Below are 20,465 nucleotides of genomic sequence, written 5' to 3'. Positions count from 1 at the left end.
ATCCTTGCAGTTGTCATCTTCAGTGGCACATTCCCTCTGTCACGATCCTGCCCCTCCTCTGACGTCAGGGGCAGGATCGTGGCAGAGGGAACGTGCCGCTGAGGACAACGGCAGCTGCAAGGATCGCTACAACCTGGGATGGTGTGGAGGTGGTGGGGGATAGAGATACTGGATAGGAGGGTAGTTGGGAAGAGAAAGGGAGAGCTGGTGGACCCTGGGGTAGTAGGGAAGGAGGGAGATATGCTGGATGAAGGGTAGTTGAGAAAAGGAGAGATGGTGAATCTGGGGATGGTGGGGTCCATCGCTGCAGCTGTGGGGATGGAGATGAAAAAAAAGGAAAGATGCCAGACCTTCGGGGGAGTGAAGGGAAATGGAAGGGGAGGCCAAAGATGGACAATGGATGGTTTGCACGGAGAAAGAAGAAAGGAGACCCTGATCAGAAGACAATCAAGAGACTGGGACCAACATGATTTGAATAATGACCAGACAACAAAAGGTAGAAAAAATAATTTTATTTTCTGTTTTGTGTATCCTGCCACAGCTGGTGTTAGACCGCGAACATGAGCTAGGATTTAACAGAGAGAAGAAAAGTCTTTTTTGTTTACACCTCAAGCACCTGTGTGGGTAGGAGAGGGCAAAGGGGGTGAAGAGGCTATAAAATAAACCCATCAGGATGTTTAAAAAAACACACAATTGGGCAAGAAAATCGAATCAAATCGATTCAATAGGTTGACTCGAATCAAATTTTTTTTTCCTGAATCGGGCAGCACTACTACCGTATTTTCACGCATATAACGCGCGCGTTATACGCGTTTTTACCTACCGCGCATACCCCTCGCGCGTTATATGCGTGAGCGCGGTATACAAAAGTTTTTAAACATAGTTCCCACCCCGCCCGACGCCCGATTCACCCCCACAGCAGGACCGCTCGCACCCCCACCCCGAACGACCGCTCGCACCCGCTCCCACCCGCACCCGCATCCACGATCGGAGCAAGAGGGAGCCCAAGCCCTCTTGCCCGGCCGACTCCCCGACGTCCGATAAATCCCCCCCCCGGCAGGACCACTCGCACCCCCACCCCGAAGGACCGCCGACTTCCCGACAATATCGGGCCAGAAGGGAGCCCAAACCCTCCTGGCCACGGCGACCCCCTACCCCCACCCCGCCCGACGCCCGATTCACCCCCCCCCAGCAGGACCGCTCGCACCCCCACCCCGAACGCCCGCTCGCACGCGCTCCCACCCGCACCCGCGATCGGAGCAAGAGGGAGCCCAAGCCCTCTTGCCCGGCCGACTCCCCGACAATATCGGGCCAGGAGGGAGCCCAAACCCTCCTGGCCACGGCGACCCCCTACCCCCACCCCGCACTACATTACGGGCAGGAGGGATCCCAGGCCCTCCTGCCCTCGACACAAACCCCCCTCCCTCCCTCCAACGACCGCCCCCCCCAAGAACCTCCGACCGCCCCACCAGCCGACCCGCGACCCCCCTGGCCGACACCCCCACCCCCCTTCCCCGTACCTTTGCTAGTTGGCCAGACAGACGGGAGCCAAACCCGCCTGTCCGGCAGGCAGCCAACGACGGAATGAGGCCGGATTGGCCCATCCGTCCCAAAGCTCCGCCTACTGGTGGGGCCTAAGGCGCGTGGGCCAATCAGAATAGGCCCTGGAGCCTTAGGTCCCACCTGGGGGCGCGGCCTGAGGCACATGGTCGGGTTGGGCCCATGTGCCTCAGGCCACGCCCCCAGGTGGGACCTAAGGCTCCAGGGCCTATTCTGATTGGCCCACGCGCCTTAGGCCCCACCAGTAGGCGGAGCTTTGGGACGGATGGGCCAATCCGGCCTCATTCCGTCGTTGGCTGCCTGCCGGACAGGCGGGTTTGGCTCCCGTCTGTCCGGCCAACTAGCAAAGGTACGGGGAAGGGGGGTGGGGGTGTCGTGGGGGTCGGCCAGGGGGGTCGCGGGTCGGCTGGTGGGGCGGTCGGAGGTTCTTGGGGGGGGCGGTCGTTGGAGGGAGGGGGGTTTGCGTCGAGGGCAGGAGGGCCTGGGATCCCTCCTGCCCGTAATGTAGTGCCGGGTGGGGTTAGGGGGTCGCCGTGGCCAGGAGGGTTTGGGCTCCCTTCTGGCCCGAACAACTAGCGGGGGGGGGGGTTCGCAAGAGCCAGGAGGACTTGGGCTCCCTCCTGGCCCGATATTGTCGGGGAGTTGGGGAGTCGGGGGGGCAAGAGGGCTTGAGCTCCCTCTTGCCCCGATCGTGTCGGGGGTGCCGCGGTTGGCTGGGGCAAGAGGGCTTGAGCTCCCTCTTGCCCCGATCGTGTCGGGGGGGCCGCGGTTGGCTGGGGCAAGAGGGCTTGAGCTCCCTCTTGCCCCGATCGTGTCGGGGGTGCCGCGGTTGGCTGGGGCAAGAGGGCTTGAGCTCCCTCTTGCCCCGATCGTGTCGGGGAGTCGGGACCGCTAAGAGGAAGCAGCAGGACTTCTACATGATGGGGGGGTCAGGAGGCTGTGGGGGTGCGAGCGGTCCTTCAGGGTGGGGGTGCGGGTGGGAGTGCGTGCGAGCGGTCCTTCGGGGTGGGGGTGCGAGCGGTCCTGGGGGGGTGAAGGGGGAGAGGAGAGTCGGGGCGGGCGAAAGGAGAGTCAGGCGGCGACGGGAGAGTCGGGCAGCATGCGCGGTATATGGGTGTGCGCGGTATATAAAAATTTCTGTACATAAATGTGTGTTTTTTGCGCGCTATACCCGTGTGCGCGTTTTACACGGGTGCGCGTTATCTATGTGAAAATACGGTATATATTTTTGAAAGAGTTGTATTTTTATTAAAGCTTCTGAGAACATAGCATAATAATTACCATACTGGGTCAGAACAAACATCCATCAAGCCTAGTATCCTGTTTCTAACAGTGGCCAATCCAGGTCATAAATACCTGGCAGGATGCGCAAAAGTTGCAAGATTCCCAGGGATATGACATGACTGTCCCCAGGTCTCCATTAACAGTCTATTGACTTTCTCCAGGAACTTGTCCAAACCTTTTTACATTCAGCTATGCTATTTTTACCACATCTTTTTCCTTGTATAATCCATTTGTTTATTAGCCTTATCTCTGAGGGAGGACAGAGGAGTTTCACTTTTTTGTGCTTTTCTTATTGAACTGAATGGTTTAGGTATCAATCTTATAAAAACTCTACAGGAGGCTTTATAAAAAACACAAACAGAGGTATAAGAGAAGAACTATCTAAAACTTCAGAACATTAGCTAAGGTTTGGCTTTCCAGAACAGTGGTTAGTGAGCTTTAGAGAGCATGTTGAGTTGACGGCTTTCACTATTGGAATGAGGATGGAATGAGGAAGGATAGTAGAGTGGAGAAGATTGGGAGGGAAAATATTTTAACTAAATACAAGCGGCTATTCAATTCTTTGTTCACCTATGTTGCTATTAAAACCTGGAACAGTCTGCCTATAAACACAAGGAATCTTGTTACCTAAAATTAATAAGAAGGTGAAAAACATGTCTCTACCGCAACTCCAGTCACTGTGAGTCTGCCAGTCATCCCATATGCCTATCAAGCTGTTAATGATTAAGTCAAAGTAAAAAGGACACAAATTTCCAAAAAGGAAAGCGTGAAAAATATACTCAAGAAAATAAACAATAAACACGCTTATTTAAATCACTATAACAAATTCAAAAGGTATTTTCTTATAGCAAAGTCTATATCATACTTTCATATGTCTCAGGTAGTGAGGATTTTTGGGGACAGCGTCCCCTTTTTCCTCCATGTCTCTGAGCACAACCAATCCACATATGAAAGTATGTTATAGGCTTTGCTATAAGAAAATACCTTTTGAATTTGTTATAGTGACTTACATAAGTGTGTTTTTTCTTAAGCTGTTAATGACTGCAGGAATTCTGTTCACCTTATAATTCTCTTAGCTCCATTTCGACTTACCCAGTATCCATGAACTGTTGAAAGGTTGTTGTGATTCGATTCTAACTATGTTGTAAATTATGTTTAATAGTATAATATGTTTATTGTATTTCTGGCATGACCCTTAAGTTCCCCATGCATATACATGGATTTTCTTGATTGCCTACAAACACAAGGAATCCTGTTACCTAAAATTCACGAGAAGGCGAAAAACATATCTCTACTGCAACCTGTTTGAACCTCAACCACAGCACTGACTAATCAACAACTCCAGTCACTGTGAGTCTGCCAGTCATCCCATATGCCTGTCAAGCTGTTAATGACTGCAGGAATTCTGTTCACCTTATAAGTCTCTTAGCTCCATTTCGATTTACTCAATATCCATGAACTGTTGAAAGGTTGCTGTGATTCAATCCTAACTATGTTGTAAATTACATTTAATAGTACATATTGTATTTCTAGCATGACCCTTAAGTTCCCCATGCTTATACATAGATTCTCTTGATTGTAAATTGTATTGAACCTATGTAGGTATAGTGTGATCCATACATAAAAATTAGATTAGATTTTATGATTTATTTTAATGTACGACAGGACTACTCAAAATTTCAGTCTTCGATGTCCAGATGCAGGCCAGGTTTTCAGAATATCCACAATGAACATGCATGAAAAAGATTTTCATAACAAGGAGGTAGTACATATTAATTTCTCTTATGCATATTCATTGTAGATCTGAAACCCTGGCTTGCCTGTAGACCTTGAAGACTGGAACCGAGTAGCCATGAAGTAAGATTTTCAAGGGTCTCAATTGTCCAAGAATGGGATATCAAGAAAGAATAAACACTGTAGTGTGGTTTTTGGTGCCGGCCGTGGTAGTAACAGCTCCAACGTTCATAGAATTCCTATGAGCGTCAGAACTGTTACTGCTGTGGCTGGTGGTAAAAACCACATAATGGTTTTGTAAAAAGAAGGGGGGTAATTGTTTTTTTTACTAGTATTAAGGCATGGATTATATAGTCTTAGATTTTTTTTGCCTACTTTTACAGTATCTTGAAAAGGTTTTCCCACCCTTGCATATTTTATTACAGTAGGAATTTCTTTCATTGATCTATAGACACTCGAAGTTACAGGGAAATACTTTTAAAACCAATAGGAAGAAATATTTTTTCACTCAGAGAATAGTTAAGCTCTGGAATGCATTGCCAGAGGTTGTGGTAAAAGCGGATAGCATAGCTCAGGGGTAGAGAACTCCGATCCTCGAGAGCCGTATTCCAGTTGGGTTTTCAGGATTTTCCCAATGAATATGCATTGAAAGCAGTGCATGCAAATAGATCTCATGCATATTCATTGGGGAAATCCTGAAAACCCAACTGGAATATGGCTCTCGAGGACCGGAGTTCCCTACCCATGGCATAGCTGGTTTTAAGAAGTTTGGACAATTTCCTAGAGCAGGGGTAGGGAACTCCGTTCCTCGAAAGCCATATTCCAGTCGGGTTTTCAGGATTTCCCCAATGAATATACATGAAATCTATTTGCATGCACTGCTTTCAATGCATATTCATTGGGAAAATCCTGAAAACCCAACTGGGATACGGCTCTCGAGGACCGGAGTTCCCTACCCCTTTCCTAGAGGAAAAGTCCATAGTCTGTTATTGAGAAAGACATGGGGCAAGTCACTGCTTGCCCTGGATCGGTAGCATGGAATATTGCTACTCTCTGGGTTTTTGCCAGGTACTAGTGATCTGGATTGGCCACCGTAAGAATGGGCTACTAGGCTTGATGGACTGTTGGTCTGACCCAGTAAGGCTATTCTTATAGAACATACTCTACACTTTCAGTACTTTGTGAATACTTCTGTAATTGTTCTTTTGTATTTGACTACATAATCTTTACATCCCTTTGTCAAATCAAACGCAGAATAGGTCTGTTTCAAAAACTGATCTAACAAGGCTCATAATAGAGTAGCAGAGACTACCTGGGCTCAGTCATAGCAGCTTAGCGGATTCAAATACTCCTGCATGAAGAATTGAGACATTCTTGTTGTATGAAGTGAATCTTTGAAGCAAAGGTAAACATGCTGAACTTGGAGCTGCCAAAAGAAATGTACAGATTGGGGAAAGTTCTGAATATCCCTTGGGACACCCTTGGGTCCATCACTGTAAAGTGGAAACAGTTTAGCATTACCAAGATGCTGCCACAATTAGGCTGTCCATCTAAAGGCAGTAGCCACGGGCTAAGGAAACTGCTGATGAAGATCACTGTAAGAGCAAAGATTTTAAAATAACTAAAAGCTGAGGCCAGAAAAACACTGACCGTCCCACAATCATAAGATTATTTCACAAATATTATATGGGTGGGTGGCAAGAAAGAAGATATTGCTAAAGATCTGTGATATGATGTGCTGCATAGAGTTTGCAAAAACCACATGAGATATTGCATGCACGTGGAAGAACGTTTTGTTGTTTGTTGAAACCAAAGTGGAATTTTCTAAACTCAATATGAAATGATATGTTATATCAAACACTGGGTTATCACCCTAACACCATCCCTATGGTAAATCATAACAGTAGCAGTATTATGTTATGCGGATACTTTGCTTGAATGGGGAAAAGGAAGTTTGTAAGGATGAAGGGAAAGATGGATTTGCAAAGTACAGTCAGGTCTTAGAGGAAAATCTGTTCTAGCCGGTCACAGGAGGACAGTAATCATAAGCATGAAGCAAAACCATTAATGGAGCAGCTCAGATAAAAGAAAGTGAATATCCTTGAATGACCCTGTCAAAGTCCCAAGCTCTATGGCTAGATTTGAAGGCTGCAGTCTACAAATGATTCCCAGTCAACATGTTACAGCTTGAGCTTTTCTGCAAAAAACAAGCAGCAAAAACTACACCAGCCTGCTATGCAAAGCTGGTAAACACTCATGCTGTAAAAGGGTCTTCTGGTAAGTACTGATTAAAGGATGTAAAAGATTTATGCAATTAAGATATTTTTGGTTTCTCCCTGGACAGCTGATCTATTCAGCTACACAATTGGTGACATCATCAGGACAGAACTGACCTCGGCTAGTCATGAGTTCAGAAAGCTCTAGAAAAACTTTCTGTGCATGTGTCAGCATTTCTGCCTACCACTGTATCTACTGTAAGTGCACACACCCCTCCTGCTCAGTTTTTTAGTTTCTGTGGTTGCAGTCAGACCTTCAAGCTGGTTTTTCAGTCAGTTTTCCTCAGTAATAAATAGGCAGTTTCAAACAGCAGTGAACAACAACAAAAAAATCATTCTACATCTTCAAGAATTAGATTTTGTGGTAGCAATTTTTAATATAAAGAAATAAAAATGGAATTGTCCAGATCAGAATGATGTGCACTAAAAAAGTGTCCTCCAACTCATCTGGTGTTGTGAAGATCTTTATTCCTCCAATATCACAATAGTACATCCAACGACTCAATGACTCGACATGTTCATGTTTCGGCCAACAGGCCTGCCTCAGGAGTCTATAAATACATATATATATGCATATAAAAGAACAGTATAAATAACTTAATATGAATTGATATCGTTGAAGACAAGAATATATAGAGATACATAAAAATACATATATATCATAAATACATTGTAGAATCATCTAAACAATACTTTAATGTCAATAATAAAATAAAATCTACCATATGATGTAATAAGTCATATTTAATAAAAAAGCAAATATTATATTGTTAAAAATGGAATTAAAATCATAAACAAATGTGAGTATGGCTGTCACTTTATTTCTATGACTTATATCACTTATATGGCTATATATGTGTTTTTAGATGTTTTTCTCAATTCCTTTTTTTCCCCCTTTCTTTTCCCTTTCTGCCCTTCCTCCCCTTCCCCCTGCTTCCTTTCCTTTCCTTCCCTCCCACTCCTCTCTTCCCATTCCTTCACTTCCTCTCCCCTCTCCTCCTCCTCTCCTCTCCCTTCCCTCCCCCACCCCCTACCTCACACCCCTCCCCTCTCTCTCTCTCTTCCCCCATCCACCCCCTTTACCACCCTCCTCCCCCTTCCTTCGCCCTTTCCTCCCCCCCTCCCCTCCCTCCTCTTCCCCTTTTTTACAGTCAGATGATATTCCTTCCTTTGTTTGAACTTTGGTTAAATCTATGTGAGTGGCAGCTTCTTTTGAATATCATCATTCGTGATTCTTAAGGTATGTTTTTTTTATAGTTTTTAATGGTCACTAAGTGTTTTATGTATTGTTAAGTTGTTTTATCTTTTTTGGTGCATTTGACCTATGTATTTATGTGCCATCTTAAAGCTAGTGATTTATACATTTATTAATTTTATGGAGAGTTTTTTCCTATGCTTTTATGCTCACATTTGTTTAGGATTTTAATTCCGTTTTTAACGATATAATATTTGCTTTTTTATTAAATATGACTTATTACATCATATTGGTAGATTTTATTTTATTATTGACATTAAAGTATTGTTTAGATGATTCTACAATGTATTTATGATATATATGTATTTTTATGTATCTCTATATATTTCTTGTCTTCAACGATATCAATTCATATTAAGTTATTTATACTGTTCTTTTATATGCATATATATGTATTTATAGACTCCTGAGGCAGGCCTGTTGGCTGAAACATGTACATGTCGAGTCATTGAGCCGTTGGATGTACTATTGTGATATTGGAGGAATAAAAATCTTCACAATACCAGATGAGTTGGAGGACACTTTTTTAGTGCACATCATTTTGATCTGGACAATTCCATTTTTATTTCTTTATATTTGTGTTTGTGGTTTTGTTTTCCTCTGGTTTGTTCTTTTTAGCAATTTTTAATATGCCAGACAAACAGAAACCGCTTCAAGCGTTGTGCAGTTTGTATCTACAAAATGTCTCTAATGGATACTCATGATTTATGTATTCGTTGCCTGGGACCTCATCATCAAATTAATTTGTGACTGAGTTGTACACAGTGGAAATTTTTTTTAAAAACTCTAAAAATCTGTGATCTAAATTAAAAGATTACCTTCGGAAACAAGAGTTAATAATCTCAGCTCCAGCTCCACCTCCACCTCCAGAAGGAAGCAGTTCAAAAACACCAAACTGCCTCTTCTGGTAAGAAACGAGCTAAGAGTCTTGATGATTCAGCAGAAGTTAACTTCTCCCAAGCACTCCTCCACCAGCCAGCAAGACTGAACTACTTTCTGCCACCCCAAAGCAGTGCTTTTTGATTTATAGGCTCTCCAGCCAACCAGGAACAGGGAATTACTTTGGTAGGATTTTTCTGCCCTTTCTTTTTTTTTTCTTCCAGGTGTAAGTACTTCTGCACCCTAGTATGGCTGGGAACATCATATCACCAAAGCTGCTGCTCAGATTACAACCTCTGTCTCTGTGCAGACAGAAAATGTTACCCAGGCAGAGAGAGTAGTTCCATGTACAAGCTGTCTTTTGCTTGAATCCTTCATAAAGGAAGTAAAAAAACTGAGAGAGGAGGTGACAAGACTAAGAAGCATCCATGAGAATGAGAGGTACGTTGATGAAATGGTTCAAGAGGCTTCAACGATTTCCAGCAGTGGGGAAGAAGAGGCTGTGCTGAAGGAAGGCAGCTGGACTCAGATTACGGAACACTGCAAGATTCACTGTGACTCCCCCCACCTTTGAACTGAAGAATCAGTATGCTGTCCTGGAAGTGGAGGAGATGAGAGCATACCAAGGAGAGGAAGGACCAAAGCTTGAGATCCCCAAAATTACTGGATCCGTGACCACTAGGAGGTGTAAAGTAGTAGTAGTTGGCGATTCCCTTCTGAGGGGTACAGAAGCGTCCATCTGCAGGCCAGACATGATGTCATGAGAGGTTTGCTGTCTACCTGGTGCAAAAATACAAGATGTTACGGAGAGCTTGTTGAGACTCATCAAGCCTGATGACTACTATCCGATGCTGCTCATCCACATTGGCACTAATAATACTGCCATGTACCCCTGCGAACGTGTCAAAAGTGACTTAGTGGTTCGGGGAGAGAAGGTGAAGCAGTCAGGTGCGCAGGTGGTATTCTCATCATCCTTCCTGTCAAGGGTAAAGGCCAGGGCAGAGAAGCTCGCATCCTGGAGATGAATGCGTGGCTACATGGATGGTGTCGTTGAGAGCATTTTGGCTTCGCATGTGTGAGAGTTGCTCTCACAGCAGCCAATCGGACGACAGAGTCGGGGATTATGTCAAACATGCATGTGAATCATTTGCATGCAAACTTTTTAGTGCATCAATAGCTCTTTCTGAATTGGCTAAAAAATCGGATTGGTGCAGACTCACACGGTCTTACCGATCCTCTTAGTGCATCTAGCCCTAACACAGCAACTGAGCCCTGGACAAACAGTAAAAGCTCACACACTGCTAATCCTCCTAGGACATATGGCAAAAACAGACCAAGTTCCATGATTAGCCCGTTTAAACATACGTCCACTTCAATGGTTCCTGAAAGACAGATGGGACAAATACTACCAACCTCTGTATACTGTAAACCAATAACTGTCTTTTCCCAAATCCTTGAAGACTTGCAATGATGGCTGCACTGGGTCAATCTCACAATGGGAATCCCATTCAATCCTCCATTACACACCAAGACCACTACAACAAGCAGGAGAACACAGGATCTCGACTCTTCTGACAGGAGGCAACCAGAATATGGAAATTAATCAACAACATGCAGGCATACCTGACAGCCATATATCTTCTAGGGAAAGACAACTGCATTGTCGAAAACTCAGCAGGCAGCTAGTTCCACATGAATGTTCATTTAAGAACACGACTACGCAAGATGTATTTTGTCGTTGAGGAATGCCTCTCATTTGCATCCCCACAAAACAACAAATGCAACAAATTCTGTTGCAAGTATGAAGCTCCTAACAGAATAGCGGAGGAGGCATTTCAATTTTCATTGGCTCCAATCTTCTATATACATTCCCTCCGATTCCTCTAATCAGCAAAACTTTACAAGAAGTACATAAGATTTCCCGCTGCTGGGTCAGACCAGTGGTCCATCGTGCCTAGTAGTCTGCTCACATGGCGGCCCCTTAGGTCAAAGACAAGTGCCCTATTTGAGTCTAGCCTTACTTGTATATGTTCTGTTCCAGTAGGAACTTATCCAACCTTGTCTTGAATCCCTGAAGGGTACTTTCCCCTATAACAGCCTCCAGAAGAGCGTTCCAGATTTCTACCACTCTCTGGGTGAAGAAGAATTTCCTCACGTATGTACAGAATCTTTTCCCTTCTAACTTTAGCGAGTGCCCTCTCGTTCTCTTCACCTTGTACAAAGAGACAATGTTCACCTCATTCTGATTGCCTTGTTTTGGCCCAGACAGGCATTGTTTTCAGTTCTGCTCAACAAAGCTCAATTTCCTCCATACATTCTTCCAAAGGTCTCTGAACAAATTCCTCAAGAAAACTTCTTCAAAAAACCATGAGTCACTGAATTTAGCAGCATGGTTTCTGCAACCGCAATAACTTCTTCGGATATATTTACTCCAGAAGTACTTCACATTCTCATTGAATCTAGGACTGAGTCCACAAAGAAATCATATGCTTCTACATGGAACAGATTCATTTCTTGGTGTTTGATGTATGGGACCGTTCCAGAGGGAATGTGCAGCTAAGGCTACGGTGGCCTGCTAGGATCGCTACAGCCGAACAGCGATCCTCTGCAGGCCGCACGAACCTACAGATGATGTGGCGCAAAATACAGGTATTGCCACATGTAGATTGTATAAAAACAAAGGACTTTATTAAAACCCCCAGGTAAAAGCTCCTTCCCTGTTAGTGTCTGATCCAATCCCTGTCCAGAGAGAATCCCAACCACAGAGCTCCAGAAGACACACAAACACCATGGACCAATATTACCTGGTTTCAAAGAAATGGCCTATGGCATCCTCTTCCTTTGTGGCAATCTTGAAAATACAGACAGCAGTACTTTTTGTAGCACTGTTCACACCACAGAATAGTGATTTACAATTCCCAATTATGACATGACCCTAGCAGTACTTTGGAACATAAGCACTAGGTGTCAGCCTGCCAAAATAAGGGAGCACCCCCTTATTGTTCTGGGGAGGGGGGTTGAAATCCAAAGAGAATACTGGTAAATAAATGAAGTTCTGTATACTAAGATCTGGCACAATGTTCAACTTTTATGTTTACATTCCATATCCTCCCCCTTCCTCCCCTGAACAAAAGGCAGGATGGACTGCCCACTTCTTCCTGTCACCGAGGATGTCCTGAAATCCCCCCACCCCCATACATTTTTAAGGATGGAAGCTCAGTCCATCCTGCTCGTAAGCTCGCCGGTTCAAAACGGTGGGCCTTTCCCTCCCTGGAGTTTGATCACTATCTTAGTTCATTGCCTAGGAGCACAGAGCCTGGGACCAACAGGATTGAATAATGACCAGACAACAAAAGGTAGAAAAAATAATTTTATTTTCTGTTTTGTGATTACAATATGTTAGATTTGAAATGTGTATCCTGCCAGAACTGATGTTAGATAGCAAGCGTGAACTAGGACCTAAAGGAGAGAGGAAAAGTGTTTTTTTATTTATTTTGTTTACATCACAGAGCCGGCGTGGGGTTGGAGATGTTGTAACTAAGCCTTAGTCACTTAGGGGTCCTTTTATTAAGGTGCACATTTAGTGTGCGCTAAATTGGTTAGCATACCTTAATAAGAGGACCCCTAAGTATCTTAATAAAAAATTTGGCCCGCGACTTAGCCTTTTTCTAAGATTTCGGCCCCTTATGTGATTGAGTTTGACACCCCTGTTCTAAGCGAATAACAATCCAATAGTAATACAATTAAAACATGAAGTAAACACTTATAAATAACAGGGGGACATAACAAACCAGTACATTAGGTCAAAAAGGGGAGAAATACGATCTTTATAAGAAAAGAGACAAATAAAGTGAGTACAACAGGAACAGGGGGAGGAAAAGCGAGAGAAATAGAGGAATAGCACTATATGTGAAAAACTATAATGAAGTAGCTAAAATGGCTAAAATGCAGGGGGTCCTAGGGAAAGGAGGCAGTCGAAGAAATTTAGCAATTGTAAGCATCCTTAAAAAGAAAACATTTAAGGTTACTTTTGAAATGATCTATATTCTTATCTTCTCTTAACCTTTTCCTATCGTAATAAATTTTACGTTACGCTGGTTCCAATCGTAATTATTTTAGCAAAGTTTTGTATTATTCTCAGTTATCATTTACGGCTATTGTAAACATAATGTAAATAAGTCATAAGTCTGTAAATTCAAATATTTTGTGTTCCTGGCTCTTTATTAGTCTATACAGACTGTTTATCGACTGTCTATGTCATTTTTGGAATGTCCTGTCATCCGAGACACACGATAGGAAAAGGTTAAATATAATGGGAGGGCATTCCCTATCTGAGGGGCAATGACAGAAAAAATATTTTGCGGGTGTGTACCTATAATCTTTAATGATGATGTTGGTCCATAAAACGAAGTATAAGTGTTGGGGTGTACGGAATTAGCAGATTATGTATATATTGAGGTTTCTTAAAAAATTGGGTTCTGAAAGTTAATAGTATGATTTTGAAAGAGATTCTATGGGTAATTGGGAGCCAATGTGCTTTTTGTAAAAGAGGAGTAACGTGATCATACTTCTTAGCATTTGATATAAGTTTAATGGCTATGTTTTGAACAATCTGAAGCCTTTTTTTTCCTTATGGGTTATGCCAATGAATAAAGAATTGCAGTAATCAAGTTTCGATATGATTAATGAGTGAATTAAGATATTTAACGATATAGGTTCCAAGAATTTAGCTACGGATCTAATCATATGTAAGCGATAAAAACGTGATTTTACTACTCCACTGATGTGTTCGTTGAATGACAACCGTAGATCTAAGATAACACCTAGTATTTTCATCAATGTAACTTCTTTTAAGAGAGTGGAGTGAATTTTAATTGGTATAGTCATAATAATTCTTTGTTTCCAAGGAAACAACATTTTTTTGGTTTTGGAGACATTAAGGCCCTGATTCTGTATAGGACGCCCAGGAGAGGTGTCCTATATAGAATCGGTCCTACACTAAACCCCGATTCTGTAACCAGCGTTCATGGTACAGACGCTGGTTAGAGAATCGGGTTAAATTAGACGCAGCCGCTATACTTATGGCAGCAAGGTGCCTAGCCTGGGCCAATCAGGCCTTAGGATTAGTGGGGATGGGCGGACTCGCTATGCCTAAGGCCTGATTGGTCCAGGCTTCTAGAGCCTGGGCCAATCAGGCCTTAGATTTAGCGGGGATGGGCCGGGAAGGGGCGGGCCCGTCGGCTGGACGGCAGCAAGACCCGTCCAGCCGACCAACATGTAAAGGTTAGTTGGGGGAGGGAGGTTAGTTTTTTTTTTGGGGGGGGTCGGGCTTTCCGGCAGGAGGATTGGGCATCCTCCTGTCGGCGATTACCAGTTTGGGGGGAGGTGGGTTCCAGGGGGGTTCCGGCAGGAGGATTGGGCATCCTCCTGTCAGCGATGGGACAGGTGGCCGCGACCGCGGCTGCTATACTTATTGCACCAGGGAGATCCCTTGCTGCCATAAGTATAGCGGCCGCATCTACTTACAATGTAGACCAGCATTTTGCTGGCCTACATTTTAAGCGTCTCTTCCTCTACTAGGGAGACGCATAGGGCCGCCTAGGTTTGCCTAAGGCCCGCCTAAGGCCCTTAGGCGAGCTTAGGCGTCTTGCGGGTCTCCCTAGGCTCCCGGAGGCGCCTTCAATATAGGCGGCCTGCCTGGGGAGCATTTTTTTAAAAACGTGCATCCCGATTGGGTGATTAGACAGCTGTAGGACGCCTACAGCTGCCTAAAATCGGGACGCACTTTGGAGAATCAGGGCCTAAGTTCTAGCATATTGTTGAGCAATCATGTTTTAACGTTTTCAAGTTTGTCGGTGATTTCTGCTATTTCGTTATTACTTCTATGGTTCTGCGGGTGCAAAAGTTGGATATCATCTTTGTAGGCGAAGACTGAAAATCCAATGGATTGGCAAAGTTCAAGAAGAGGAGCCATGAAGATGTTGAAAAGAGGAGGAGACAAAATGGAACCCTGTGGAATACCATGTTTACATTTATACGTTTCAGACGATGTGTTATTAAACATTACTTTTGTAGAACGGTCAGAAAAGAAAGATTGAAGCCAAGTGAGAATTTGACCAGAGATACCTATTGATTTGAGTCTTTGAATCAAGAGGACATGGTCAACAGTGTCAAAAGCTGCTGAGAGATCAAAAGAAATAAGAACAACGGACTTATGGTGGTCTAGATGGTACAAGATAGTAGTAATCATTCCCAGTAGACAGTATTCTATTGAATGGTATTTCCTGAAGCCTGTTTGGTTAAGATGTAAAACACTGGTGGATTCAACAAAGTCAGCTACTTGATTAAAGACAATTTATTCAGTCATCTTGACAAGGAATGGTATATTTGAGATGGTACAATAGTTTGACGTTAAGTTAAAACTGACAGAATAATCTTTCAAGATCGGATGTACTATTGTTTTTTTCTACTTTTTTGGTAGAGTTCCAGTTTTTAAACTGTTAAGTATCAACCTGGGTATAAAAGGGCCGAATGATGGAAAAAGACGCTTCAGGACTAACAGCGGTATAATTTCCATTGGAGAACCCTTAAATTGATACTCATAAAGATGCGCTCTATGTCAGACAATGTGGGTAACTTAAATGTGGCACTGTGCAAGAATACTCACTATTTATTTGAATTGTGCACAATTCCAAGACTGGCCATTTCAACTGTTTTTTGTCTTATGGCTCCATATCAAACCCAAAACCAGTATCTAAGAGCATTCTTTCTACAGTACATGGATATCAAGACTTATACAATTCTGTTATTCAAAAGCTCCACTGTCATCATTTACTACTGTCCCATATGTCACAGCCCATGCACTGAAAGCTATGGCCACAACTTGGGCACATCTACAGGATGTGTTGCCTCAAGAAATTTGTGTAACCGCAACTTTGATGTTATCTCATACTTTCACTAGACATTACTCTATTGATGTGGCATCACAAGATGACTCAACATTTGGTAGAGCAGTTCTGCAAGCACCTTTATGAGGAATCAACTCATCCCCTCCACTTCAACTCGGGTAACAGATCAGTTATATATTTATTACTCCAGGTGGATTTCTGCGCAATAAAATTAAAAATACTTCGCACAATATTTCAAAATTCTGCAAAGTTTATTTGTGGTGGTTTTCGTAGAATTCTCTTATCCTGAGGCCTAAAATTCCTTCCTGCCTTTTCCTTTAACAGGTTCCAGCCTCCTCAGTTCCTTTTCTCATTCCAACTGCAGTTCTGTCTCCCTCTAAATCCCACCCCTCTCTCACTTGCACCCTGAATTCCCTCTTTGGCCCCCATAGTCTGGCATCTCTCTCCCCCTCTCTCCACTGGCTAAGAATCTCTTCTTCTCTTCCCATCCTCTTTATGGTCTTGGTTACTGTCTCTTCCTCTCACTAGCATCCCTCCATCCCCCCCTTGTGGATCCAGCATCTATGTCCCCGCACACCACCCACCCTCTGTTTTCTGTCCGATAATCAATTCCTAATCCACAACTGAACTTTGCCTCCTATCCCATGACTCTTTAATTTTCTCAGGAGTCTCTCATGAGGAACTTTGTCAAAAGCCTTCTGGAAATCTAGATACACTACATCAACTGCTCGCCTTTATCCACAAGTTTATTCACACCTTCAAAGATGTCAAGCAAACTGGCTGAACCCATGCTGACACTGTCTCATTAAATCATGTTTGTCTACATGTTCTACAATTTTATTTTTTATAATTGTTTCTACTATTTTGCCTGGCACCAAGGTCAGGCTTACCAGTCTGTAATTTCCCGAATCTCTCCTGGAATCTATTTTAAAAATTAGTGTAACATTGGCCATCATCCAATCTTCAGGTACTACAGACGATTTTAACGACAGGTTACAGATCACTAACAGCAGATCAGCAATTTCATGTTTGAGTTCTTTCAGTGCCCTGGGATGTATACCTTGCAGTCCAGGTGATTTATCACTCTTTAACTTGTCAGTTTGGCTTAGTACATCTTCCAGGTTCACCGAGATTTCTTTCAATTCCTCCACCTCATCACCCTTGAAAATCATTTTTACATCTTCTTCCGTAAACACCAAAGCAAAGAATTCATTCAGTGTCTCTGCTATGGCCTTATCTTTCCTGATTGTGCCTTTTACTCCTTGATCATCCAAAGGTCCCACATATTCCCTCACAGGTTTTCTGCTTTTGATGTACCTAAATTACTATGAGTTTTTGCCTCTTTGGCAAGTTGTTCTTCTCATTCTTGTTTAGCTTTCTTTATCAATGTTTTGCATCTAACTTGCCAGTGCTTATGTCTCTTCTTATCTTCTTCATTAGGATCCTTTTTCCATTCTTTAAAGGATGTTATCTTGGCTGTAATAGCCTCTTTCGCTTCACCTTTAAACCATGTCGGCTCTCATTTTCTTTTTTTGACACCTTTGTTAATACGTGGAATACATCTGGTATGCGTTTCCACAATGGTATTTTTGAACAACATCCAAGCCTGGTTTACCACAGACCCTTTAAGCTTTTTTTTAATTTTACCATTTTCCTCATTTTATCGTAGTAGCCCTTGCGAAAATTAAATGCCGTCATTATCAGCTCAAATTTGATCATGTTATGATCACTGTTTCCCAACGGGCCCAACACGGTTACCTCCTGTACTATTGTTCTGCATTCCACTAAGAAACAAATCTAAAATAGCTCCCCCTCTTGTATAGGATCCATGTCTCCTCTTCTCCCATCGTACTTGTCGTCCAGGATCCATGTCCCCTCCTCTTTCCCCCTTCTTGTAGTCCAGGATCCATGTCCCCTCCTCTTTTCCCCCCCCCCCACCATGGGCCTAGCATCCATATTGCCTCCTCCCCCCCAAAATATTGTGGTCTAGCACCAATATCCCCATCCCCTCCCCCTCATCCACATGGGTCTGGCCTCTCTCCCTCCTCTGTGACCAGCCCTGTCAGGGTCTTCTCTCTGCTGCGTTATCTATATACAGGAAGTGATGAGGCAGAGGGAAGGCCCGACGGGGCAGGCCGCAAACAGCCCATTCACAGCGCTGCCTCTGCCAGTCAGCTGCTGCCACTGCTGCCTTTGGGAGGCCTGCAGGTATGTCTAATCTTATGGGGTGGGAGATCAGAGTAAGAGAGGCCAGACCCATGCAGGGGAGGAGGGAATGGGGACAGGATGTAAGGTATGTGCAGAATTCTGTGCAGAATTCTGTGCAGATGAGGAATTCTGCACAAATTCTGCGCAGTTAAACAGAATTCTGCCAGGTGTAATAATATATAGATATATATTGAATGCTATTTTTTGTTACCTTGTTAGCTTGGGAGGTACCAACTGTGTGGCTGAACAGATCAGCAGTACAGGGAGAAAAAGAAGTTGCTTACCTTGGACAGATGATCGTACAGCCACACAACCCCACCCACCCTCCTGAGTTGCTGCCAGCTATATATAGAACTGAGTGGGAGTGTGTGTGTACATAGAGTAGATAAAGGTACAGTAGGCAGGAAGGCTGACACATGCACAGAAAGTTTTTCCAGAGCTTTCTGAGCTTGTGACGTCACCAATTGTATGGCTGTAAGATCTACCATTACAGGTAACTACCATTACAGGTAAGCAACTTCTATTTCTAATCCCTAATTTTTGAATAATTCCATACTTTTGAATAATTCCATAATTGTTCTTTCATATTGAAAATGTTGAGTAAGTTCAGTAGATCAATGAAACAAACTCTTTAATTTTGATTATAGCATTTGTTTCACATATTACTATGAGAATCCCAACAAAAATATAAAATGGCAGAAAGTAAAAAAAGGAGTGATAACATTTGAAAGGCACTATGTTAGACAGAATGACACCGAGATATGCTCCTACTTTAGCAAATGGTCTGCATAGGACACCTTCAATTTCTCATGTTCTTCAGCGACTGACTGTAGCTTGCGGTTGTGCTGAAAGAGCTGTTCAATGTCATTCTTGGTTCGCTCAGACTCCACCTGCTGGCCCTTCATCAGTAAGCCCAGCTCTTCATTTCCCTTTTCTGCATCCTTCAACATTCCAGCAAGCTTCCTGGCCTTGGAATAAGATTAAAAGGAAAGATTAGGTTCTTACCTCGGTAAACTTTTGTCTAGTAAACAGACACATTATTCCTGAATTCTTGTAGAGAGCCTCATTAGCATTTTTTTGCTCAGTTTCCCTTCCCTCTGGGCTTTCCTCCAATTCCTCAGTTTCTACCAAAGCAGATGGTCAGCCTAGAGAGGAAATAGAACATGGATGGGTAAGGGGGATGCTCCTCGAGAAACATGTCTGTTCTGCTCATATCATTAACATATAACAGATGAAAACAAAAAAAATATAACCATTTGCAATACATGTTGAAAACAAGCATGTCACCAACCTGCACTAAGAGTGTGGGAGATACTACAGATACCCCCTATATTCTACTGCAGTTGCGTCCTTTATCCATGTTAAGGCTGAACAAAGGAAAGAAATAAGATGTTCAGATTCTCTGGCACATTCAAGGCAGTAAGCAGGCAAATGAACATCTGACAGGGCAGGCCTCAGGAATAATGTGTCTGTCCACTAGTAACATAGTAACATAGTAGATGACGGCAGAAAAAGACCCGAATGGTCCATCCAGTCTGCCCAACCTGATTCAATTTAAATTTTTTTTTTTCTTTCCAATTATTTTTATTTTCAAATTTTTACATAAAGTGTACATAATATTTAAAATACAATTGATAATTACATAGTATCACTTTTATATCTAATACATTATATATCTAAATTTGATTTTCTCCCTTACCCTCCCCCCACCCTTTTATTACTTTAATATAATATTTCAAATTTTACAGAAAGTATACAACATATTAGAATAGAATTGATAAATATTCAATAACATTTTTATATCTAATACAATATGTTCTAATTAAATTTTATCCCTTCTCCCTCCCCCCACCCTTCTATTAGTTTTCATTCATATATTACATTTTGTATAATATATTATAATATATTATGTATAAATTATTTTCCTTACCCCCCCTCTATGTGTGTCATGAAAAAAAAAAAAATAAATAAAAAAATCCCTATAAGAAGAAAAGAAGAAGAAATTTTTATTATTTATTCATTACAGTATTTTGTCAATGGCCCCCATATTTTTATAAATTTAGTGTATGTCCCCCTTTGTATTGCTATTGTTCTTTCCATTTTAAATAAATGACATATCGTATTCCACCAAAATGTATAATTTAGGTTGTTGTAATTTTTCCAGTTGTTAGTTATATGTTGAATGGCAACCCCTGTCATAATTAATAAAAGTTTGTTATTTTCTGTTGAAATTTGACTTTTTTTTCTCATCATTGTTCCAAATAAAATTGTATCATATGATATTGCAATATGATTTTCCATCAATTTATTAATTTGTGGCCAAATTGAATTCCAAAAGATTTTAATATAGGGACAATGATA

At 42.7% G+C, this 20,465-nt stretch overlaps 1 protein-coding gene across 2 annotated transcripts in view; it reads right to left on the bottom strand.

Moving 5' to 3' along the window:
• CIP2A (cellular inhibitor of PP2A) overlaps positions 1-20,465 on the bottom strand; it is a 153,125-nt gene that overhangs the window by 31,254 nt on the left and 101,406 nt on the right. For both annotated transcript variants that reach the window (XM_033941528.1, XM_033941527.1), the window contains one exon: positions 18,876-19,072. In XM_033941528.1, coding sequence (XP_033797419.1) covers positions 18,876-19,072 — 197 coding nt within the window. The remainder of the gene's footprint in view (positions 1-18,875; positions 19,073-20,465) is intronic.

The sequence above is a fragment of the Geotrypetes seraphini genome, chromosome 4 (genome assembly GCF_902459505.1).
Source record: "Geotrypetes seraphini chromosome 4, aGeoSer1.1, whole genome shotgun sequence".
Classification (NCBI taxonomy): Eukaryota; Metazoa; Chordata; class Amphibia; order Gymnophiona; family Dermophiidae; genus Geotrypetes; species Geotrypetes seraphini.
Note: the sequence above shows the minus strand (reverse complement) of the source record. Positions and strands in the feature narration are given on the sequence as shown.